The sequence below is a fragment of the Cricetulus griseus genome (genome assembly GCF_003668045.3).
Source record: "Cricetulus griseus strain 17A/GY chromosome 1 unlocalized genomic scaffold, alternate assembly CriGri-PICRH-1.0 chr1_1, whole genome shotgun sequence".
In the NCBI taxonomy this organism is placed as follows: domain Eukaryota; kingdom Metazoa; phylum Chordata; class Mammalia; order Rodentia; family Cricetidae; genus Cricetulus; species Cricetulus griseus.
In genome coordinates this window covers 266,951,757-266,976,370 of record NW_023276807.1, presented here as the reverse complement: position 1 = coordinate 266,976,370, position 24,614 = coordinate 266,951,757, and the positions used below count along the sequence as shown (strand labels likewise).

General features: G+C 43.7%; 1 protein-coding gene across 1 annotated transcript in view; it reads right to left on the bottom strand.

The window, feature by feature from the left end:
- Gpc6 (glypican 6) overlaps positions 1–24,006 on the bottom strand; it is a 1,011,294-nt gene extending 987,288 nt beyond the window's left edge. The window contains exon 1 of the mRNA XM_027394047.2: positions 23,137–24,006. Coding sequence (XP_027249848.1) covers positions 23,137–23,296 — 160 coding nt within the window. The 5' untranslated portion in view covers positions 23,297–24,006. The remainder of the gene's footprint in view (positions 1–23,136) is intronic.
- Between the last annotated feature and the right edge of the window lie 608 nt (positions 24,007–24,614).

Below are 24,614 nucleotides of genomic sequence, written 5' to 3'. Positions count from 1 at the left end.
GGGGAGGGGTGCAGCCTCTTTGGGGAGAGGCCTTAGGAGGAACATCCTCTGGAACGGAGTTGAAGTCAATCTCAAAATGAATTTAGTGCAAAGTACTCAGAAGTGTGGAGAGGGCGACATGATTTGGTCTACCACATTAACGGGTTTGTGCATACAGAAACTATGGCAGGCAGGAGCATCACCAATGCCTCTAAGAATGAATGTCTCTGAAGAGCCCAATCTTTTTGTACCATTTGAAGATTGTGACATCATCAGTTCACAAATACATCTCAAAAAGTGGAAGCATCTGGATGGTTTTGTCACAACATGCCAGGCGGTCAAGGTTCGGGGAGCTTTCTGCCCCCATCCCATCTCCCTACACGAGAAGTTAAGTGTACCCTGGCGTCAGAGGAGCCAGACTCTCACCACTTTTTAAACTGCGCCCTTTCACCCACTCCTTCCTGTCATTTACTCCCTGAGAAAATGTCTGAAAATACTGTTCCCATAGCGATTGTCACTGAAGACCCCTGAAGCAAGAACCTGGGAAAGGCAAATGTTATTTCTGGCTCAGCGGAGTTCCATGAGCAAAAAAGACAAATATAAAGAAAGAAGAGTAGGGAAGACCAGGAATTTCCCAGGAAATGGGAAAAGATGAGGAAGGAGAGTTGAAGGTACAGTTTCTATACCCATGAACCCCAGCCTCCTAATCAGAAGTTATATATCCTCCCTTCAACAGCATCTCATCAGCAATGAGCAAACACAATCCAGTCTGTGAAAAACAGAAAAGGACATCAGGGAGGTACATCCAAGTCTGTGGTGGAATTTAACATCTTGAAGAGCAACCCTGTCTCTCAGAGAACTTCACAGGGTGCATTTCAGCCAATTCAGAGTTTACAGGCTTTTACTTCTTCCGTAGAAAGGAATTCTGAAATTCATGTATCAATACGTTTTATCCATTTGAACATCATCCTGGTGCAACTTTACGTAGGTATTTCAAATAACTAGCACAGGGGAAAGTATTAGCAAACGAACAGGGGCAGATGAGTTCTTCAATAAGCTGCAGTGGATGTTCCTACTCCGAAAGAAACTCTGAAAAAGATAGGAAGCCTGGGGACGCCTAAGAGCCAGGCAGCTCTCTGAGTCTGGGATAGCTGGGTTGACAGTCTCAGTGTTGACCTGCAATCCGTCTGTTTGCTCTCTCCCTCTTCTAACTTCCCGGACCATGGTCCATCAGCTCCCTAACTCCCCCCACCTAATGCGGTTGGCTCTATAATAGAAACAAACATGTTCAATAGCTAATAGAGCTATAGAGAATGTGACAGTGCCTCTTGGTCTTTGGAGCCTTCCCTTTGGTTCTGGAAAACTTATCTGTTAATGTAGGAATTTGCTTTGCATCTCAAAGGGGCTCAGAATAAGTGTCTAAAACAGGTAAGTTGCACTGCACGAACCAAGACTACACATAGCTAGAAATTAAACCAATAATAACCTAAAAAGACAATGAGGGAAATAGAGTCAAAGTCTAGTTTTCATCATGATTATGCTAAGCTGCTTGACATATTATTTTCTCGAGACGTGATTGTGGTTTGCTGAGGCAGGGTATCATGTAGCCCAGTGTGTTCTCAAACTTAATATGTCGCCAAGGCTGGCCTTGAACTCCTGACCCTCCTTTTGTGACCTCCTAGGTGCATATGTCACCAGCTTTCCCAAGTGCTTTTTGCTGGCCCAGTGTCCTAAGCACATTCATTTCCGCCTGGGGAATCTGGCTCTGCCTTTCTGTCTTCTTCTCCCCCTCCTCATCTCCCACCTCACCGTTTCAAACACTTGTGTGTTGTCTCTTGTTCAAAAGCCGAAGTAAATTCAGGTCTGTAGTAAAATAAAATCGCACCTCTGCCTTTGATTCTTCCAGCCTGTAAGATGACTCTTTGGTAATATGTGCTGTGGTGTGTTGTGATGTCAACACACCATGATCCAGTGGTTAACTGACAATACCATTAATTCAGTAACTATGCAGCCATCTACAGATCAATCTCAATAACACAAAAGACTCTTGTAAGAAGCAGCACCAGCAAGACCCAAGACTATCCACCAACAAAAGATAAGCGTTCTGAAACTCTTTTATCTTCCACTTGGGTCTCTATGAAGTCTGACATCAAGGTATGTTTCCAAAGTGTAAGCATTTCAGGTACCTGTGGGAGTTTGACTTAGAAGGTCCCTATTGGCTCATATATTTGAGCACTCAGTTAGTGGAACCATATAGGGAGGTTATGGAACCTGTAGGAAGTTTATCCTTGCAGGAGGAACCGAGCTTTTAGTGTGTTCTCAAATAGCCTCACCCTACTTAGGTGGCTGGAGGAATAAGAAGGCAGACAGCTGCTCGTGCCATTGAGCAATTAAGTAAAGCCAATCTCAAAGGGCTACCAAGAAGACCCTGACTTTTTGTTTGGTTGTTTTTTGTTTGTTTTAAATCTTAAAATGGGAACACGATCAGATTGCTTACTGCATATTTTTTTGTGTGTGAGCCTTGGATATTGAGCACCCTGGCAGTTGGAAGGTGAGAGCAGGCCTGAAGTTCAATAGCTGATTCCTCCTGGTAAATAATTCTACTCTGTACGCTAATATACTAATCCGCTGCCAGGAACCAAAAGCTCAGTGAAAACAAAAAACAAGTCAAAAAAACATGTGAACAACTTCCACAAAAATAAAGGAAAGTTTAGGCCCTTAAGAATTGTATGAAATAATAAAAAACATGACCACATACAATAGAGCAGAAAAATGAAATGTTTACCTTCTTGGAGGATCACACTGCAATATACTCCTGATGAAAAATAAAAAGATTAATGCAGATTCCTAGATGGGGCTGAAATGATTTAACCCATTTATTATTTTCCCCTTAAAATTCCTGTCTGTCTCCAAGGACCCAACCATACCTAGAACTCCCTTGAAAATCTCCAAAAGGGTCTGGAGCCTGGCCCAGTGAGATTCCTGTGGAAGAGAATTTCACAGCGTAGAAGGCAGTATGAATTATCTCTTAGGCAATTAGAAAGACAATGTTTGAGAAATCACAGTTGAAAGAAATTTAAAAGAAACTACATCTTTTTGTAACATTTCCTAAAGAGAACAGTACTTCTCCAACCATATGTATCTCTTCCTTGTTTTTTTCAATCATTTATTTATTTTTGTTTTATATGCATTGGTGATTCACCTGCATGTGTGTCTGTGTGAAGGTGTCAGATCCCCTGTAACTGGTGTTACATACAGTTGTGAATTGCCATGTGGGTGCTGGGAATTGAACTCCAGTTCCCTGGAATCATACGTGGACAGTGCAATTAACCTCTGAGCCATCTTTCCAGCACACCCTTCCACCCCCACCCCACCCTGTTTTTGTTCTCATTTGGACTAGCCAACTACACCATTGTTTTCCAGCAGGCACAACAGCCATGGAGCTAATGTTTAACTAAAAGTCACTCCAAGGTCTGCTGTCTCGCCCCTGGCCACCACCACTGTGTGTTTAGTTCTAATGAACATGAGTTAATTATTGCTGATGTAAGCAGTAAAGGATTTATTGACAGGTACTTGGAATTGAAGAACTAGGGCTTTAAGACAAACTGAAACACTCAGAGCATCACTCAAGACCTCAAGCAACAGCAGACCATGAAGGTCATCTGTGCATATGACTGTGCTGGCCAATGAACACTTAGTGGCCTAGAGACTCACACCTTCATCTTTGGCCAGGGATACTTGAAGGGATTGCCAGAACTTTCCTGAGGCCACTTCTACCTGCAGAAAGGATACATCATTGCCACTGTTTCTTTGAGAGTTTAGTGGCCAGTTGCAAATACCAAGACAAGTAGATGTTAGGTTATGAACGTCCTAAATGTTATGGAGCTGGGAACCCAGCACCTGCGGATTTCCGGTCCGATGACTGTAGAGCCTCTCTGCCTACCATCAAGACTTTCAAGATGGTGGAAACTAGCTAGAGAGCAAGATTGGCTCTAACCAGAAGGGCATGTCTTTCTACAAACCTAGATACCTCTCAGAACCATGACAATGTAGCTGTACATGCCTAGATGTGACCTCCAAAGCCTTTCTGACAGTAAATTGGGTGCTACTCCGGGAAGACTCTAGAGACATCCTAGTACTGAGATAACTTTTGCTACATTCTTGTCCTTTCTAGTAACTATGAGTTTGTTGTTTCCTAATACTGGGGACAGAACCATAACCGATATTTAATCAAAGGTTCTGAGAAAATGATCTCAAAAATTAATTGCACACTCCCTGCCTCAGTTTTGTTGCTTACTAAATGTGAATGGCTTTTGTCTATAATGAAATGATGTATAGATTACATGATAGTATAAGAGTTTAAAACAGTAAGTGGGTCCTAGAAAGAGCTCAGTACATGTTCTTTTTTATTCTATATTCAGTGGTAACATGAAGCCTATTTTTTAACAACCTCACCATAATATCGAGGTTTAATCTCATTAAAGGACAACCTTCAGCTGTACAGAAAGGTCAACCATTTGATACTTTTGATATTGCAAGAAAAAAGAGACAGAAGATACTATTTTATCATTTTCAAAAGATCTGTAGGATAAATCACTCCACTTGATGTAAAAGCAATGGTTTTATAACAATGATTTTTTTCTAGAAGCAAAATTTAAGGTAAAATACACATATGAACTTTCTAAAAATTAAGGTAAGGACAATAATGTATATATAGCTTACCTAGACCTGTTTCCAATATAATAATAATAGTAATAATTATGAAACATCAAAACTGTAATTTCTCTTGATATTAGTGCACATGGCAGAGATATATGTCACCATCAGTCTTGACTGGAAATTAGACTTTACATTACACTGTCCACTGTGAACCTTGACAGGATGAGCTCCCTGAGGGTCAGGAACTTGTATTATCAAAAAAAATCATCTATTAAAATAAAAAGTGATATACAATGTTGGGTTTTAACCAATAGCATCCAGAATGCTTTCATAACCAACAACGCATGCCAATCAGCCAACATCCATATAAAGACGGCTTTCTATAAGCCCGGTGGAAGCCTAGGTCATGTCGCCCTCTGTACACTCATAGCAAGGACAGGGAACACCTCATCTGACTCAAGTGCTGAGAGCATTACATTACAAGGATAAATCAGACACAGTACTTTTAGGAGTTTGTAGGCTAATAGATGCTGATATTTATATTTTACATCACCAATGTCAAAGTTACAGTGTGATTTCTACTCCAAAATGTTTTTTAAATCACATTATGAGACAAGACCAGGAAGGAATTATGCCTACTAAAGGTGCCTGTCATTAGGAATAGAAGTGATGAACTCTCACTCACAGGAGCACACCTTTTAATCAAACCATCATTTTCCCTTTCTCATTTTACCAAAAGACACTGAGGAATTTTTCTTTCGAGACTAGGAAACTTAATATATCTATCATGACAGAAACAAACACAGCAGCAGATCATGCATCCTGTATTAGAGCTCAGTGCAACCATCATTTATTAAGGAGAATAACAATCCCACATAACAATACATGCTCTGAAACTTCATGAAGCATGCTTTGTGTATGCATACATAAGCAAGAGGTTACAAAATGGACCAACTACCAGGATGTGAGATCAGAGACCTACACGGTCAATGTTTTGAAGGAATGCTACTTTGCCCCAACCAATCAAGCACACCTCTTAATAAAACTAAACAGCACCTCCAATTTGTAGAAATGAACTTGTAGGAAAAAAACACATCCCAGTGACCACTGTTTCCTCTTCATAACGATCTCTGGGAAATACTAACTTCTTCAAAAACTCAAACATCTGTGTCTCAGTGCATTGCCCAGATGCGTCAGTAAACACTGCCCAGACAGCATGGAGCAAGGCCCTGCCCAGGCAGAGCCTCCTGAGAGAGAACTGGCTTGAAAGCACCCTGGCTTCTTCTCCAACACCAAAAATAAGGTTCTCTTGTGCCTTGCTTTAAATGCCTTCATTTTAAAATCAGATTTTGATTTTTTCGTCAGAAACAGCTAAATCTCTGTTGAGCTACAAAAACACGTTTTACAACTGAGATTAGTGTGTTCTGGCTTCTTGGGAGTTCTGCAGCTGCTGCTTTTGGAGAGAGTGTTTGCTCTCCACACAGGAAGGAAGGATTTCCGTGAAAGGGGAAAATTTTCTGTTTGTTGTCATCAGGGCATCCTTATTTCTTTCCTATAATCCCAGAACTTGTTTCAAGCATCTTCATGTGCAAACTGCCACAGCAAAAGAGCTTAAGATCACATTTGAAAATGTGATAGAAAACATAGAACTAAAAACTAAACCAAGGCAGATGATGCCCCGGCACGAACCAAGCCAAGTTGTTTTCACCTTATTGTTGTCTGATAGGACTCATAAGCACCATCCACACAAGTAAGCTAGCAAAAAGAATTCATAACACAAATAGACCTTTTCCATTTCCTTTTGCAAAAGGCAAAATAAAATATATCAGCCACATCATTGGTGTCATCTTAAATTATCAAAATATTTGTGTCTTTTAAATGCAACATAAACACTTTAAGAAAGAAACTCAAAGTGGGGATGTGGTCCTAAATGCAATCATACACACACACATACACACATACATCACACTCTCATGTTCACACCGGGAATACTGCAATGCCTATGAATTTTTAAATATACAGCATGATAACTTTTGGCAAAAGAACATTTGCATATGAACTAGAATTAGAACCATTTAAAAATACATCTTTAGTGGAAATGATCATCTGTAGTAAGTGTGGGTATTTCCGGAAAACATTCCTGGGGTTTTATTAGACATATGAGAACAAAGATAAGTTGAGGTTTACCATCTTCATTGATAGGTTTACACAGTTGTCTGTGTTCAGATTCATTCTCAGTGACTGCAACAAAGATCAGTTGGTCCAGTCTTGCAAGATAACAGAGCTGTACTTTTGTTAGCAAGCTTAGGAAGACATTTTGAAGAAAGGAATTCATTTAACTTCCATATTTATTTGATACAATTCTTCCACTTCTAGATGAGAACATTTAGGGCCAGGCATGATGGAATAGGCCTTTATTTCCAGCACAAGGGGGCACAGGCAGGAGTCTGCTCTACACAGACAATTCTTAGCCAGCTAGAGCTAGATAGTGAGACACTGACTCAAAAAAGGTTGGGGTCAGGCCGGAGAGGTGGAGAGGTGGCACAGAAGTGAATAGCACTATCTGCTCTTCCAGAGGACCTGGGTTCAGTTCCCAGCACCCACAGGTGGAGCTCACAATGAGCTGGCAATCTGTAACTCTCATTCCAGGTGATCTGATGCCATATTCTGCTCTCCATACATACATGCAAAACACACACACAGGAAATAAACAAATCTTTACAAAATAACATTAAGAATAAATTTTAAATTAATTCATGTGCAAAAGTGAAAAAGTCACTTCAACAACCCGAAAGCTGATCTAAGCTGCTCTCTCTCTCTCTCTCTCTCTCTCTCTCTCTCTCTCTCTCTCTCTCTCTCTCTCTCTCTCTCTCTCGGGCTCATCATACCCCTCCCATGCATTTCAGTACCACTGCCTCCTCCATGTGCATCACACAGACATGCCTCATCTGTATCTGTCCTAGATACTCTGTGTGGACCATAAGGGCAGGAAAACTTCAAGTATCTCTCCCTTAAACAGGCAATTAAAAATAATGTGTACTGACATATGTAGAAGGCAGTAAGTAGGCAAGGACTGGAAATAGAACTCACAGCACACACACGGTTCCTGTGTGCCTGCCAGCAGCACAGTGTCTTCCACAAAGCCTCCACCACAAACAGATCCCTCCAGAAGCTGGGTCCCTTGATGGCTTCACACCTAGGCCCAGCCAACTCTGCCAGGTCACTTCCCTCTTAGCAACTTCTCTGCCTCCCATGCAAGATCATTGTTGTTTAAAATATTCTTTATATTTAACTCTCCTAACCTTCTCAGGGATTCAAAAACTATCTTCAGAGTTAGAGGGGAAAAAACACTACTCTCCTTTTAAAAGGCATTTTTAATGGGCACATACCAACATGTGGCAACGATTCCTTGGGAGGCAGGTTATTCTTCAACATCAAACCAAAGCAACAAATTTCCTGTTTGTTCCACACAGTAAACTATGTTGGTTTATACTTTCTCAAATTGATTTCCACTGCCTTGAGCGAACACAGCTATGGGTACCAAGTTTTCAAAGAAAATGTGTGTCTTTATATTACAACCACTTAGTTTTAGTATTATTGAAATTGTCTAAAAGTCTTGCCCAGCAGGGAGAAAGGAATACTTCTTATAATTCCTATCAGGGAATAGTTAATTATTTATTGAGTCTCATCTATGTTAAGGGACTGTGCTCTGGGAAAAGCAAAATTGCACAAGAGTGTCCTCTGATACCTTGGGGGCAAGTTTGGAAAAAAAAATAAGTGCCTTGTTCTAAAGAAGACAAGAAGAAGTAGAATAGAGCTTGCTTAATTACCAAAACAAGAGGAAAATGACTGAAGTTTGGCAAAGGATGAAACAGGAATTAAGTAGCCTTGGACAAATGAGTTTGGAGAACTTGAGAGTAATTGGTGAGGGCAACTTAGATGGAACTTTGTTTTGTAGATAAGTGAGGAGGACAGACTAGCACTGTTAGGACTGTTCGCAAAGCACAGAAGCTCAAAGTGAAGCAAGTTTTGTGAAAGAGCTTTTATGAGATGGAAACTTCTGGAAGAGTCATGCTTGGAAATAAGTGAGAAAGGTGGCTTAAGTTCTTGGATGCTGAACTCAGATGTCTGTATTTACTCTAGGGGCACTGGAGAACACAGCAAAGTGGAGACTCTAGGGCTCATGATTTAAGACAGTGATTGACAAAGTGTGTCTCTACAGCAAGGGCACCAACATTTCCAGGAGCTTCTTAGGTGGGAATTTGGAAATATCCAAGTTGGAGCCCAGCATCCCATGTTGCTGCCAGTATTCTAGAGGATCCCAAGGTTCACTCAAGTTTAAACACCACTGATTAAATAAATTAAGATTGGCAACATGGATATATAGAACCACGGGTACCTAGACCCATAGGCAAAATGCCATTCCCACCTACGGAGGTAGCACCAGTCAGAATGACTGTGAGTTCTCAAAACAGCACAAGCAAGTGCTAGTGAGGATGCCACAGAAAATGCTGCTACAAAATGACCCAGAAATTCTGACTCTGTATCCAAAGAAAACACAACCAGCTTATTGAAATGCACCAACAGTTCGTGTTTATGTAGCACCACTCACGAAGACAAAATATATAACCAGCTGTGGTACCCAGCCCTGGATAGATAAGTGGATAAAGAAAATATCATGGGTATATAAACAATGGGATATTATTCAGCTTTGCAGATGAATGTCTGGAAGTAGGTGAAATAACAGGCACAGAAATACAAATCACATATTCTATTTCACAAATAGAAACTACCAAAAATATAAATGATCTCAAAATATACCATAATAGAACTGAATGGGATACTGACCACGACGAGGAAAGGAAAGGTGAGGGTAAGGGAGAGAAGTTGGACAAGCGGTAGCAAAGCACATAAAGATGGGGGAATATATCCTAGCACTGTGTGTCATGGGGGGGGAGTACAGGGTACCAGCTACTATCCCCATGGATGAAGAAGCAAGCATCACAAGGACCTAGTCTTCGTATAACCGCTACACCATGCCAAGGATCTGCTCTCTGTATAACCTTTACACCATCTAAAGAATCCTTACAACAAATGCTATCCCGAGGCCTTGCTGATCAGACCAAAATTTTAACTACATCAGACTTTACATTGGTTTTGCTGTTGTTAATACACAAGAAGTGGGTGCCCCTGAGCAAACCAGGTGGGGTGGTCACAGGAATACAGACGAGAGGGAGAGGAGGAAACCGCATGCCTTCCCCATGGGGTTGGGATATCGTCACTCTCTGGGCATAAGCATGCTAGCAGCTCACATCCTTACCGCTAAGTATTCCTAGGAGAAGTGCAGGTAACAGTCACTTCCTGGAGAGAGGGAGATGGCTCATCTGTTAGTTCCCATCCCCATCGCAAAGTGAACAATACAGACTGCTCTCAGATGTCAGTGATACCAAAAGGCACGCTGTGGTAGGCATTCTTACCACGGGAAAGCCTATACAATTCAACACAATCTCGTCCCCAAGTCCACAAGAATAAAATCCCAACTTTTCTCTACCATTTCTGATTGGGCCTTGGAGTTCTCTGTGAAGAGTACCCAGCTGCCCATTTGGTAAACATTTCCTATGTATAAGCAAAGGAGGACAACACATAGGATAGATAGCACAAAAGGAAACCAAGGGGAGCCAGGAGTAATTCTATAAGCTAAATGTCTGTTCTCCAAAAGGGCATTGCGAATTTCAGTCCTAGAACAAACTGACTTAAAATATAAGGAATTTTAGAAGCTTCCTGGGATTCCATAATTATTTTTCCCCTGATAGTGTATTACCCTAAAGGGCCACCATTGACAATAAGCATTAAGTAAATGTGACCTCACTTCTGGTGGGTGGCACATTTACCACACTGAGAGTTCTTTCTATATAATTGAGATTTATTTCAGTTTTTCAAATCTAAAACATGGCTGAATAGATCCTCAGATGCGGTACTAGTACAATGCCTGCAAAAACAAAGCAGACTCTTTCAGGGAGGTGAGGGTTGGGGTGTGCTTCCCCGTTCAGGACACTTCACATCTGTTGCTCGGCTGGGAAGCCTGTTAAAAGGCCATTAGAGCCTCAAGGTAGCAGACCTGGAAGGGTAGGACAGGCAGGGAACAATTTGCTGCTTGTGTTAGGAGTATCGGCCTCAGCCACTTCCTCCTCGTGGGCTGAAAACAGCTGCTGTCATGAGCCATGAAAATCAATTCCACAGTAACCAGGCTGAATTGCGGCTGAAGGTGGTACACCTACCACAGGCACTGCACAGCAGAGCCTCCTTCTGGGCATCCGAAGCACCTTGCAGATGTCCCAGACACTGCTCACAAGCAGAGCTGGAAGCTGTCAGCTGCTTGCAACTTCCAGGAACCTTCCGGCTTATCTCTTTGGACACTGGTTCTCTCTAATGCTTAATGAGGTTAAAATCCAAATTGTCACCCTGAATGAAGATAGCTTGCAGAAATGTCGGGCTGCACAAAGCCTGCTCTTGCCTATCTGCTCCACTTTCTGCTTTCCCAGATTATAGTCATTGTGAAACGGGCTCCGTTTTCTCCCCCCAAACAGAAAGCTTCAGGGGTTTCGATAACATGCAGAACATTTTAAAACTTTGCTCCAAACATAAGGTCATACTTTTGAAAATATAAGTATTTCAGAGGGTTAACAATAGTTTTGTCAGGAGTTGTGCTTTATAAACTAATGGTTAGAAAGGTTAAAATTCATCTGAAAACAAGTTATAGGCTTTTCAGTGGTAGAAAATTGCATTCCAGCTACAAAATGCAGCCTTGGTTACCACATATGATTAAGATCATTCTAACCAATGAGACTGCATATTTTGTTCCCTGAAAATCTTTTATATAATGAGACCAAATTCTGGGTAAAGAAGAAAGTAGCACTCAGACCATAGTTGCTTGTGTATGTGACTTCCTGTGGTATAGATTACCTTTCCAACAATAACCCAGACTGAGAACTGACTCAAATCCATGTGCTAACTAATAAACAAAATGAAGGATGCACGGTTTTCTCTTTTTGTCATGAATATCAGATTCACCTAACATGTTTTTAACTCCAGTTTAAATGCATCTACACATTACACATGTCCAACAGAGCAGAAAAATGCATTTGTATACCTGCTCATCTCCTTCAAAGCACATAATGAGTATCTCAGAATGATGCTAAGGTCTCCAGATCATATTCTGCTGACAGAGGAGGAGGTGACAAGTGGGAAGAGTGTCCTCCTAGCAGAGAGGTGTGCAGAGGACAGACGTCTGCATTCTGAGTGGTACTTCATATCAAGTTGGACTGACCTTCAGAGGAACCACATGGTAATCTAAGTGACAGGAACATATTCTTTCTTGCACTCTTATAAAGAGGTCAGCCTGAGCTTTAACAGTCTACCTGACTGGTGATCATGTGGGACAAGCTTTTCACACCTTTGCACTTGATACTGTAAAAGTGAACTCTTTGTCCCAAGTTCCAGGCAGATCAATGGCTGCAGGAGTCCTAAGAGATCACTGACCAAAGGGGACCAAGGAGCCTAAATTTCCACAGAGGTGGCAGGTGAGATTAGAAGTGAATTGCAGCTCTTCAAATGGAGTGCTCAAGGCTTTGAAAGCCTTTATTAGGCAAACAGAAAACAGAAGTCACTGAAGAAATCATGACTTGCTTATAGGTGACTTGTACTTAGAGCTCAACCAAATCTCTGGCTTCTGAAACCAATTTCTTGGTATGAATAGGGGTAGGGATCTGGAAGGTAAGTGACTCAGATACAAGAATGTCTTGTTTTGTAAGTTAGTTCCCACCACTTGCTCCTTTTGCAATAAATTACTACACTGAACTTTAAGAAAATAGAATGGTTATGCCTTTGGGAGAAAAAAACAAAACCTTAGCACTTGTAGATTGTATATTTTGTTTCATCAGTCATTATGTTAAGAAAAAAATATTAGGAAAAGCAAACAGCTATAGGACAATAATTCTTTCTAATGTCTTCCAGATAAAGCTTATAGCTTCTGTCTGGTACATAGCAATGCTTCGTGCATTTTGAAGTTCACCTCATAAGTGTTACTGACTTTAAGCTACTCTGACCCATTAAGAAAATAAGAGAAAAGTATTCATGCATCTTCAGCAAACATTAAAAGGCCTCTTTTCCTAAAGAAAATACTTGCCTCAAATTCACTACAACGTTGTGATGCGTATGCAGAGTTCCTTGGGATTCCTAGAGGAACAATGGCCCCTGAACACAGCTGTCCTGGAGCACAGAGAGACGAAGGTAATTTCTTAAAGTCCATGAACTGTACTAGGGGCTCTCCTGCCAATGGTGAAAGTGTGGACCCTGGGGGGCATGATCAGAATGGATTTGCCCATCTGTAATTAAATATGCTCAAAAATGAAAAATGGCTATCTCTGTATATAGTCTCCTTACATAAGAACACAGAGATTGGGAGAAAATAGCTCGTTGTGTACCTGAAGGCCAGCGTGGGAATAACTGAAAGAGGAGGCAGGGGGATAAAATTCTTCCAGAGACGATAAAAGGACAAATTTAGTAAAACTCAAATGTGCCGAAGGAAAGCATGCCAAGGTAGCAAGAAAGGCAGGGTCCTTGTAGAGAGAATCTTCTAATTCTGTTGCCCATTTCCCCAACTAAAGCAATGCAAAGGGTCCATTTACTAATGATGACAGGTCATTGGCAGTAGCACAGGGAAGATGGCTGTTTTCCTCAGTTTCACCAAATGGCCATGGTACAATCTTGAAAAAAAAAGTCTGGAGAGATAAACAGTGCAGTCTAGTGTGTCCGAGGTCTCTCCTGATGGACCAAGGTAGAAAAAAACACAAAAAATAGTACCTGACTGCATTTAAAACCCACTCAGCACAGAACTCAGTGTTGCTCTTGAGAGACCCAAAATGATAGAACCAACAACATTGGCATCAGCGAGGAACATCCCTGAATATAGATAGATTCAAAGGCACAGCCTAGTCCTGCTCAGTCAGACACCTAGTGAGACAGGACCCAGACATTTGGGTGTAGGCAGCCCTTCAGTGGGAACAACACACGGCGTCAGGGAGACACCCTCATCCACATTAATGGCTTCTTATTATGGAGCAAATTGTGACTACTTCAAGGGGGAGGGAGGAGAAGAGGAGGGAGTAGGGAGTCAGAATACAGAAGAGCAGAAAGACAGGAGTTGTAGGGGCATCCTAATGACTCCACATACACCTCCTAAGATGACCCAGGAGATGACCCAGGCTCTCTACAATTCCTACATTTTTAGAAATTGTTGGCAACTTGGAATAAGTGCTGATGAGAGAGTTTACACAGGAATTGGCAAATGCTACAAAACTGGGTACTGCTTCTCATGTTTCAGTTCACCACTGGCCAGAGTTAAGAAATACCACAGAAACTAATCTACTTGATAAATCAACCTCAGCCATTTCTCTCCAATCTCTCTGTCACCATTCAATTCAGGGGGGTTATTCTTAACATGGAAAACTAACAAAGCAATTCTTTGGCCATCAGCTACCAAATTGCCGTCAAGCTAAATCTACTCTCTCCTACAACCATAATCCTCTGCACTTTCCTTCCCTTTCTTTCGCTCCGTCCTTCCCTTCCTCTCCCCTGTCCTGCCCTTCCCAGTATGACCACAACAAGCAATCTGTAACCAGAAGTACATGTCCTTCTGCTTCTCACCAGTGCATACACACAGGGGAAAACAATCCCTTTCAGTGCCTTTGGCATTGAGTTCCGATGCTCTAGCAGCTGCCTTGTGCCCATATGGAGATGTGTTAGAAATAATCCAGGAGCAGAAAGAGGAGCAGGCAAGGGCCCTGCAGATACTATAAACACACAGCGTTCTCACTTCTTTCTCCATGACCGATGTTGGGACTGTTGCTGTGTGCAGAAATGGTTGCATAAACCAAGTGAGGAGGGATTTTCTGTGACCGGCAGCCAAAAGTATCTCAACTGATTATTTTAGGCAAAGGCTTCCAACAGCTCATCTTCCTTGTATGCTTGTACTGGAAGCCTCTGTGACTGAGTCTAGATTTTAAGTCCCTTTTAGTTGACCTAAGTTTGTTTTTCTCTTCTCTGATAACCGCATTTGCCCCTTCTTTTTTCCCCCTACCCTCCTCTGGGAATGTCCACTTCCTACTTAGAGATCTGATGGAGAACTCAGCTGTCCTTCTCTCCCACTGGGCCTGGAAGAATCACCCTGCTTACAGCGTTGAACCCATCTAAAAGAATACTGCCATCGTGTCACTTCAGTGCCAGCAACCCGGGAGGATGACCTCATCAGCTGAGGACATCCAAAGATCTCCATAAATCCAACCCCACCCAAGCTGCTCAGTATAATTTTTCATCAATTCCAAATAAATTCCTGTCTGTGTTGCCCTTTACACGCCCGCTATCCACTCCACCCCGGATTCCACCTTCTCCTGCCACTCCCTTGCTAAACACTGCCCATCCTTCAACGGTTCTCCTTATAAGAGGCCACTTCTTCCTTTGGTTCCTCTCCTAAGGATCAGTAATGACCTCTGAAATTCACATGTCCCCAAAACATATTTTAAATACTACGGAGATGATGATAAGCTTTAAATAGTTCTCTATTTTGTTAAAAGATTTAAAATGGTTTTCTCACTATCACCGTCCAAAAACAAAAATCTAGGAAGGAAATTTTGTGTTTGATTACCTGGTTATTGGTAACCTCAGGTTTTCTGAGTATTCCCTATTTTCAAAATCTCTATCAGCCATGCTGACGTTCTTCACAATCTTCGGCTGGCTCACTGGTGATAGTGAGTTTTGTGTGCATTAAAAAACAACACATAAATATTCCAAAGTCTCGGTAAGTCAATGAATGTTTCCTAGACATTTATTTCTCTCCGTGTCCCTCCCCTCCTACCCACTCACCCTCACTCTTTCCACCAATGCTCTTAGGCAGGACCTACTGAAACTATTTCATGATTCCTTTTCCTACTTGCACAGTCACCTCTCTCTTTCAAAATAGTATCTCCTCCCTTCTTGCGTGTGTGTTCTTCACGTCCAGTAAATTCTCTCAAAGAAGTGAAAACAAACAAAACCATGGCCAATCCTGATGGAAACACTTCTCAAAGGGCCTCTTACTACTCTCAGATTAAAGGCCAAAACCTTAATAGGGAGTTCAAAGCATCCCAGGACCCAGTTGGTCACTTAGATTTTAGGGGAGAGAAATCGGTCCTTTTAGACATGAGTTCTTCCCCACTGAACAGTCACCATCCAGAAGGGCAAGAGTTCAGAGGAACCTCTGGGGCTAAAGTGAGGTGAGCAAACACAGAACATCCTGTGTTCGTGCTTGTATGCATGAGCAATCACCGAATGTTCTAAGTGTGTGCGCGTGCGTGTGTGCGTGCGTGCGTGCGTGCGTGCGTGCGTGTGTGTGCTGGATCTTCACAATAGGTTAGAAGTGTCTAGAGCAGAGAGCTGTAAAAGACTCAACATCTTAGGACTCTTGCCCCAAAGTTTGTTTCAGCCATGGCAAGCAGGACTGGCATAATTCACAAGGGATACGAGGCAAGCAGGCCCTAAATAGATAAAACACCCCCAGCCCCTCCACTCCCCTCACCCTCCCCTTAGCTGATTTACATGTAAAACAACTCAGTGTGTAAACCCTGAGTTGAACATCTGTTAATGTTTCTGCTAAAGGACCAAGCTGATAAACATGGGACTGCTAGGCAACCCTCATGCTGCTAATCCAGCTCTTAGGTTTTGATTCTCTGGTTTTCCTAACTCACACATCACTTCTCACCCCAGCTGGTGACCACTGGTTCCAGGGTTCTTCCCATGTTTCCCAGTGTTCTCCTGGACATGTCATATGTGCCCCACCTTTACCAAAAGCTTCTCTCGTGGTTCCTATCACACTGCATGTCCTTAATGATGCACGTCTAGGGCCCTCTGTGAAGATGAAATGATCCCATAAATCTGCTGCCTTTAGTGCTACACACTTATCTCAGCTGGAATCACTCAGTTTTCGGTGATGCCCTGAGTTTCTTCTTTTTGCTGGAGATCAAAGTTCCCTGGAACTGCAGACCAAGCACAAAGCACAGGTAATTATACATAGCACATACACAATAAATACTCATTGCTTAAATGAACAAAATGCCTGAAGTCACCAATCAACTAGATGCTGTTTAAAGGTAGAATCATTTCTGTTTTTCTTTGTTACTGTTCCAAGAGTTCAAGAATAATGGTAAGTGAATGTCTTTAAACCCTAATTTTATCCAGATTATTATAATATGGAAATTTTTACCCATGACTTACCCCTGCGAGTTTGTTTACATATTATTTGTTTACATATTTTCCTAGCCACAGATTTAAACATATTTGTTCTTGTTTGGTTGAGTGCTTTCTGACTTTCTTGTTGCTCTTGTTTGAGTTTCTTGTTTTTGCTTTTCTTTTGTTTTGTTTTAGACAGAGCATCACCATGTAGCCCAGGCTGGTCTAGAACTCCAGCTCTCCCTGCCTCAACCTCCTGAATGCTGAGATTACAGGCCCACCACACCAGGCTTCATAATACTTTCCAAACAATACTATATAAAACACTGACAACTGGATAATTTAGATAATTGCTATACTACTTAATTAAGTTATATGCAATGAAAAGATATGGGAGAGTAGTTTTGGCTGGTAAATTACGAAAACACCAAGATCTTGAAAATATTAAACCAGTTGTTTATACTGTCTAGACAACTCTAAATCTCTAGCCTTTCTAGAACTCTTCAGAGATGTGTAAATTATGCAAGAATTGTATAGTGTTAGTTTTTTATGCTTAAATAAGACAGAAACTGGGGTTAAATCATTTAGCAACAGTTATTTGACTACAAGTTTTACGGAATAGGTGACATAACAGGAAAGTACAATTTTGCATTTTATGGATGTCCAAAAGTTTAAATACTACGTATTCCCTTATATAAATCAACAGAACCTTTCCAAGTACAGTCCTGATAGTGGCCTACATTTCTAGTCACAAACTATTATGAGACAATTCAATTAAAAGAAATGGGTCTTATGTAGAAAAAAAAGTGTGTTAGTCCTTAAACAATGAGAAATTATTCTCCTAGGAAGTCGGCTGGACGAACTTTGTTTACAAGAGACACTTTCAGTTGATTCCTGGATGAAAAATTTAGTAAGAGGGCCTCCTAATAACCTGGATTTCAGATGGCTTGGGTACCTGGAAATAGAGTAATTGTTTTAGAAATCTGGTGACTGGCCAAACCATAGAAAGAAAAAAACTGAAATGCAGCTAATTCATTTATGACTCACTTTGTTCATCCAAAGGACTTTGAGGCAGCTCCATTTACAAAACAGAGGGAAGAGATCAGAAACCTTTGAGTAGGGCAGAGAAATGGAATTTAAACAGTTTATCCAAAACTAAGATGTTGAATACAGTTATAAAAGGGATAAGAATGACCCAACACTGTTAGTCCACATATGTTACTGTGACATCTACCTGTGAACTGAAAAGAAAATGGTTAAAGATGAAAGCCAATCCTATATATGTGACATGTATGTACGTATGTATGTATGTATGTATATTTATATATATTGCATATCCATATATATTTGAGGTGAGAATATGGACTGAAAACTCCAGACCACTAGCAGAATATGAAAAAAAGTCCTATCGTCAAGGTAGATCTTGATGCAAATATCTGGCAAACTGGCATCAAAGAGATGGAGACAGTTTAGTACTTTATTTTATTTTTTATTTTTGAGACTGTCCTGGAACTCACTCTGTAGACCAAGCTGAGAGAAAAAGTAGGGTAAGACACATATTAAAAAGAGTTGATTTTAAATTTTGTCTTATTCTGTGAAAATAGGACTTGATTCTAGCTTCTACTCTCTGGACAATGATCTATCATAAGTTTTGTTGGACTAACCTAATATTACAGGTTTTTGACCAAGCTAATACTCTAGTAGAACCAGTACACTGAAAGAAACCAATGCATGTACTTTATATAACAAGATAGATACAATAAAATGAACTGGAAAATGATTTTGGAAATGATGGAGGTTGCAACCCAACATAAATTCGGCATTCACAACTTTTGTGGGCATACATAAATAGATATGTTGGCCAACAACATAAGACATACATACAAGAGGGGCAAAAAATAGATCTTGTATGTGTGAACTCAACAAATGCTGGGGGCCTAATTGTGTAGGACCATGGGCCAAACTAGAGGTTTTTGGACTCTCAAGCCAGTACTCCTGGGTTTGAGTTTCCTTCTAACACTTGTTAGAAGCTGAGTCACCCTTGGGCACATTACTGTTCTCTTTTAATGTATAAAATATCGCTAGATCCACCATAGTCTAACTTATTGGAAAAACCAAGTAAGTAATATTTACATTTGAGATATATTTATCTATTTTCTTTTTGAACTGATATTTATGTGTGCATATGGGCGCCATAGCCCAACTACGGCGGTCAGGAGACAACTTGAAAGAGCTGGTTTCCTCTTTCCCCTGGGTGGGTCCCACCAATCAGACTCAGGGTGTTAGGTTTGGCAGCAGGCACTTTAACCAGGGGAGCCATCTGGCCTGCTTAAGTATTGTGTATAAATCTGTGATGGACATGTAATTTCTATATATGAAGTGTTAAAGTTACGTTAGATAAATAAGAAAAGAGAAATCCCCATTAGACTAAGAGGTTACTCTGAACTATGAGATATTATAAAGACCTCAACAAAGCTAATTATAAGAAATACTGAAACAACATTCTCTGATATGGCTCACAATGTGTAAGGGGGAAGAGGTCAGAGTGTGGGGTGGGTGTGGGTGTGTGAGTTCAGGAGTGGGCATGAGTCTGTGTGTGTGAGAGTGTGTGTGAGAGTGTGTGAGTGAGCCCTTGTGTCAGAGTGTGAGTGTGAGGTGGGTGTGGGTGTGAGCTCAGGAGTGGGCATGAGTCTGTGTGTGTGAGAGTGTGTGTCAGAGTGTGAGTGTGAGGTGGGTGTGGGTGTGAGCTTAGGAGTGGGCATGAGTCTGTGTGTGAGAGAGTGTGTGTGTGAGAGCCCCTGTGTCAGAGTGTGAGTGGATGTGGATTGTGTGCTGCTAAGACATAGTGCCTTGTGCATTTGGGGCCAGCACTCTACAGCTCATCTGAACCACAGCCCAAGCAAGTGCTGACATCTTTTTGTTCGTTCCTTAGTTTGTTTTTGAGACAGGGTTTCTCTATAGCTTTGGAGTCGGTCCTGGAACTCATTTGGTAGACCAGGCTGGCCTACAACTCACAGAGATCTGCCTGCCTGTGCCCCTGAGTGCTGGAATTAAAGGCATACACTACCACTTCCCTGATGCTTTGGGAGCCTTTGGGGTGCTTAGCATCAGCCAGAAAGAAGAGAAGAGTGAACCTTGATGAGAAATGCCCTATCCAAGCTCCTGATGCTCTTAGCTTAGGATCTTCCCAGGACACAGAACAAGGGAAAACAAACAAGGACACTGTGAAGGCTTTTGGCTAGAACTCTGGAAACACTCCCTGTACCACAGGAATCCCCAAGTATTAGAATGGAACCCTGAGAGGGACAGGAGAATGGGCTCCTTTGGAGATCTTCCAACAAGGAGAGTCAATATAATCTGCCTGCCTACATGGGTTTAAAATCAAGCCTGAGAAAAGATTGATGGTGCAAACCCCCCCTCTGATGGCACTCACTTCCTAAGAGCTGAAGTTTATATATTACCTCCAGTCCCCTCTGACAGTTTGAAGAGTATCTCTTGGCCAGGAGGAAGAGAAAAGGGCAACATTGTTTTACAGCTGTGAGCTTAGAGTGAAACTTTACAAATGTTGAGACTGAATACAGTATCCTTAGTACTTTGCAGTTATTTCACTAACAAGCTACTTTGCAAACATGGCTAAACTGGAATCTGGACCCTGAAGAGCAGCAGCTCTTTTAAATTCCAGTTTACTGACAGACTAGCACAGGCCCTTTCTCAAGCAAACCCCTGGATGCCAAAGCAAGACAAAGGATGAAAAAGAATTTAAAGAAGGGATAGCACCCACACTTTTACTAGATTCTTAAATGGAGATATTACCAAGAGCTTTGAGGAGAGGAAGGGTGTGTTTATTTAATTGTGATTTCTCCAAAAGCAATAGGAAATGCAATTTACTTTAGCAAGGTGTAAAGTTTACTTTGGGGGAAAAAAATCATGCTCTTCCCCCCACCCCAAATAAAACTTCTTCGGGTATCTTACAGTTCATTATTTTCCTATCTAATGTACCTTTGACCCCGGGGAAAACATGGACTTTGATCCTGTCACCCAGCGTTGGATGACACTGGCCTTAAGGTAAAAAGTCCTAAATTTGCATTCATTCTTGGCCTAAGTGAGTTTAGTGAAGTGGATATATTTTCAGAATTCAAAGCTATTAGCAGTCTGTGATTTTTAAGGCAGTAGGAAAAAAGAAAAAAAATATATACAACAACCTAAACCCTCTGCAGTTAGACTACTTCTGAAGCATGTGAAGAGCCACCGGGAATGTTCTCCAGCAAAGTAACTGGTGACTACAGAGATTATTTACAATGTGCCTTTGCACTCTGCTAATCAGGCCCGGGACGGTGCTGAGAGTCAGCGCTAGTCTCCTGGGAGGCTCCTTGACTACTAAAGAATACCGATGCAATTTAAAAATACTTAGCTGTTTTCTTCTTGGAGATATCTTATCTGAAATCATGTCGGGAAATATGTGTGTGTAAAAGAGACAGTTTTAAAATGGCCAGATTAGAAGAGAAAACGAGTTCCTAGAAGGGATCCCTACTCCAAGCCTTTTAAAAGTTGAATTTCCAGAGATTTCGGTAGTTAAAAAGGTGAAGCTGATCCTTATCAATTAATTAAAAAGAATGAAATAGCAGTAGACAAAGGGAAAGGAGGGTTAAGAAACTTAAGGAGCTGCAGGCGCAGTCCCTTTCTAGTCATTGATTAACAAATTAGGGAGTGCTGGAGTGCGGTGGGCGAAATCCCAGAGACTAAAGAGTAGTCTTAAAATTCACTGCAGCTTTACCCAGCCTTCTTGACCCAGGCAACAGAACGCCTGGCTGTGAACTGAAAAGAGCTCCTTCTACAGAAAGCGCCGCGCTGTTTGTAATGTATGAGCATGGTTCATTTTCCTTTTGGCCATGCCCAAATTAATAGGAATGTGTTATTTGTGATGCAAGTAAAGACCCTCACTCCTCGAGTTTGGAGAGCGACCGTAACACAGCAGTAATTCCACAACGCATTAGTGCTAAGATGTTTTAAGATATTTGCAAGTGTTTTCCACCAGTCCACCAGTTCTTTGGCAAAAAACGCAGAGTCTGGTGGCGATCCAGCGATCTGAGGTCACTTAGGACCTCAGGCAGCTACCCGGTTTGAGCAGCCCGCGCCCTCGCATCGTCCCCAGGCTTCCCTTGGCCTCTTTCAGCTCAATTCCCTCCCGGCTAAAGGATTATCAGTCCCCCGACTCGTTTCATTCACCAAGCCCCAAAGAAGCTCGGGTTGGGTTGGAGCTAAGAGCCGGAGAGCACACACCCAGGCTGCAGCGCAAGTTGCTGGAGCCCGAAGGGCCGCACACTCGGGCTCCGGGAAGGAGGGCGGGGGCTCCGGAGCTCCCGAGGAAGGGATGCCTGGGATCGGGCGAGCCACCGACCGCCAAGTGCAGACCCGGGAGACGAACGCCCCCATCGGGCCGCTCGCTCAACTTGGCTCGGCGTGCGCCAGCCAGCGCGGCCGGAGCGCGAGGCCGAGCCGGGTGGCCCGGTTGTCTCCTCAGCCCGAGTGACCAACCGCAGTCGGGGAAGCGCTGGAGCACCCGAACCGCAAAGCCCGCCCCAAATCTGAAGCAGACAGCCTGCGAAGTGCTCCCCCACCCCCGCAACAGCCCGGGGGCTCCGACATTCCGATTCTGGGGAGCCCGGCAATGCGTCCCCTTAGTGGCCCGTCCCCAGCCCCCAGCCCGGGAGCCGGGCGCTCGGTCCCTGGGAAGCAGGGACCAGGAGAGCGGAGCCGGAGCCAGGGCAGCTCCGCGTCTCTCCACCGCCCCCGCCGGCGCGAAGGCGGGAGTGGAGAAGGCGCCACTCAGACGGTGGCGCTGGGAGAACTGTGGCCGCAGTTCTCCAAGTTTGCCCCGGAGAGGGGGATGCCAGGGGCGCCCGGCTCGGTCGGCTCCTCTGCACCGTCCCCGGCTCGCCCGGGCCGGCCCGAGTCTAGGCCGGCCACCGAGGTAGCGGGGCGCGGGAGCAGGCGCGGGGAGAGCGAGCGAGGGACGAGGGTGCTCCCGCGTGTGCACACAATGAGGCGGCCGGCACGCACACCTTCCTCTCGCCGGGGACGCGGAGCGAGCCTGCGTCGCCCCGAGGCAGGGACGCGGGGTCCCCCAGGAGCCACCCGCGGGAAGTGAGCAGCAAGTGAGCAACAGGGGGCAGGGAAGGGGCCCCCCGCCGCCTCCCGGGGCTGCAGCGGGGGACCCGGGCTGGCGGCCGCGCTTACCTGCGATCTCCTGGTAGGGGATGTCCGCCAGGCTGAATCCCTTGGCACCGTAAGCCTGGCGGACCTCGCTGCAGCTCCGAGCCTTCACGTCCGCCGCGGCCGGGAGGGACAGAAGCAGCCCGGAGAGAGGGAGAAGCACAGCCCGGATCCAAGAAGGCATGGTGCAGCATGCAAGTCCACCTCGGCAGCCCCCGGCTCCCCGTGCGCGAAGTCTTCCCCTTGCCCCTGGAGCCAGCCGAAAGCCCGCCAGAGCCTGAGGCGCGCTCCTGAGCCGCTGCCCAGCGTCACCCCCTTCCGCCAGCCGAGGGGACGAGCCGCGCAGCCCTCTGGACTGAGCTCAGCAAACTTTTATAAGCCAGATGGTGGATGGCAAGCCAACCAGGGCTGGCTTGGGAATGCAGCCGGCTCTGTTAGCCTCTCGGGTTGAAAACCGTGCAAGAGAGAGGCGAGAGAAGAGGAAAAGGCAAAGAAATGTCCTTTTTTCTTTCTTTCTTTCTTTCTTTCTTTTTTTAAAATACCACAGTGGGGGCGTTTAGAGCAGCGGTCCGAGTTCCGAGCCGCAGAGTCGTGGAGCGCTGCGAGCTCGCCTGGCCAGTGTGAGCGACGAAGGTGGGACCGCGCGCCGGCTCCCCCCCTCCGGAGGGAGATGGACAGGCCGGCGCGAGTGTGAGCGCGCGTGTTTGTGGGTGTGAGCGCTGGGCTCGTCGGGGAGGTGTGTGCGTGGAGGTATGTGATGGAGATGTACGGATCCAGGGGAAACCTCAGCTTCACACAGACTGGGGGAGCCTTGCGAGTCTTCTTGAAATAGGAAGAGAGAAAATCCTGGAGACTGACACTGGAGGCTAGGGGGAAGTAGAAAGGAGGGGAAGGAGGGAGAGAGAGAAACGTGCTACCCAGAGCACCGCCGAAATTCAGAGGCAGAGTCGGCCGCAAAACCTGGAGTGGATTCAGAGCCGTTAGCTAGAAGGGAAGAGATTAGCAATGCAAGGTCCCTATTTTCTCAATCATTTCACAGTATCCAGACCTAGCAGAAATGCTACCTTTGCTGGCATGAATAAACCACAATAAAAAGGCAAAGTGTTTGAGGCCAGTGATTGTGACTGCGCTGTATTTTTTCTGGAGATAAAGAACATCATATTTTCAATTGTTGCTCTTGCTCTGGCCCACAGTGGAACTAACACAAAGCCAGGGAAGACAGAAAAGAAACCTGGGAGCATAGCAGAGCCTCCTCTCTCAGTGGCTAGGGCTTCCTGCTTTTCTTGGTGTTTTTATTTTCGGAGAGCAAGTAAAGAGTGCACATATTAGACAGTCAGATCTCTCTCTCTCTCTCTCTCTCTCTCTCTCTCTCTCTCTCTCTCTGTCTCTCTCTCTCTCTCCACCCTGGATTCCTCAGTCACTAGTCTTGGGTTCTCAAGGTGTGGAGGCACAACAGCAGAAGGCACTCCAGGAAGCAATATCCTGGGAAGGGCATAGTGTCT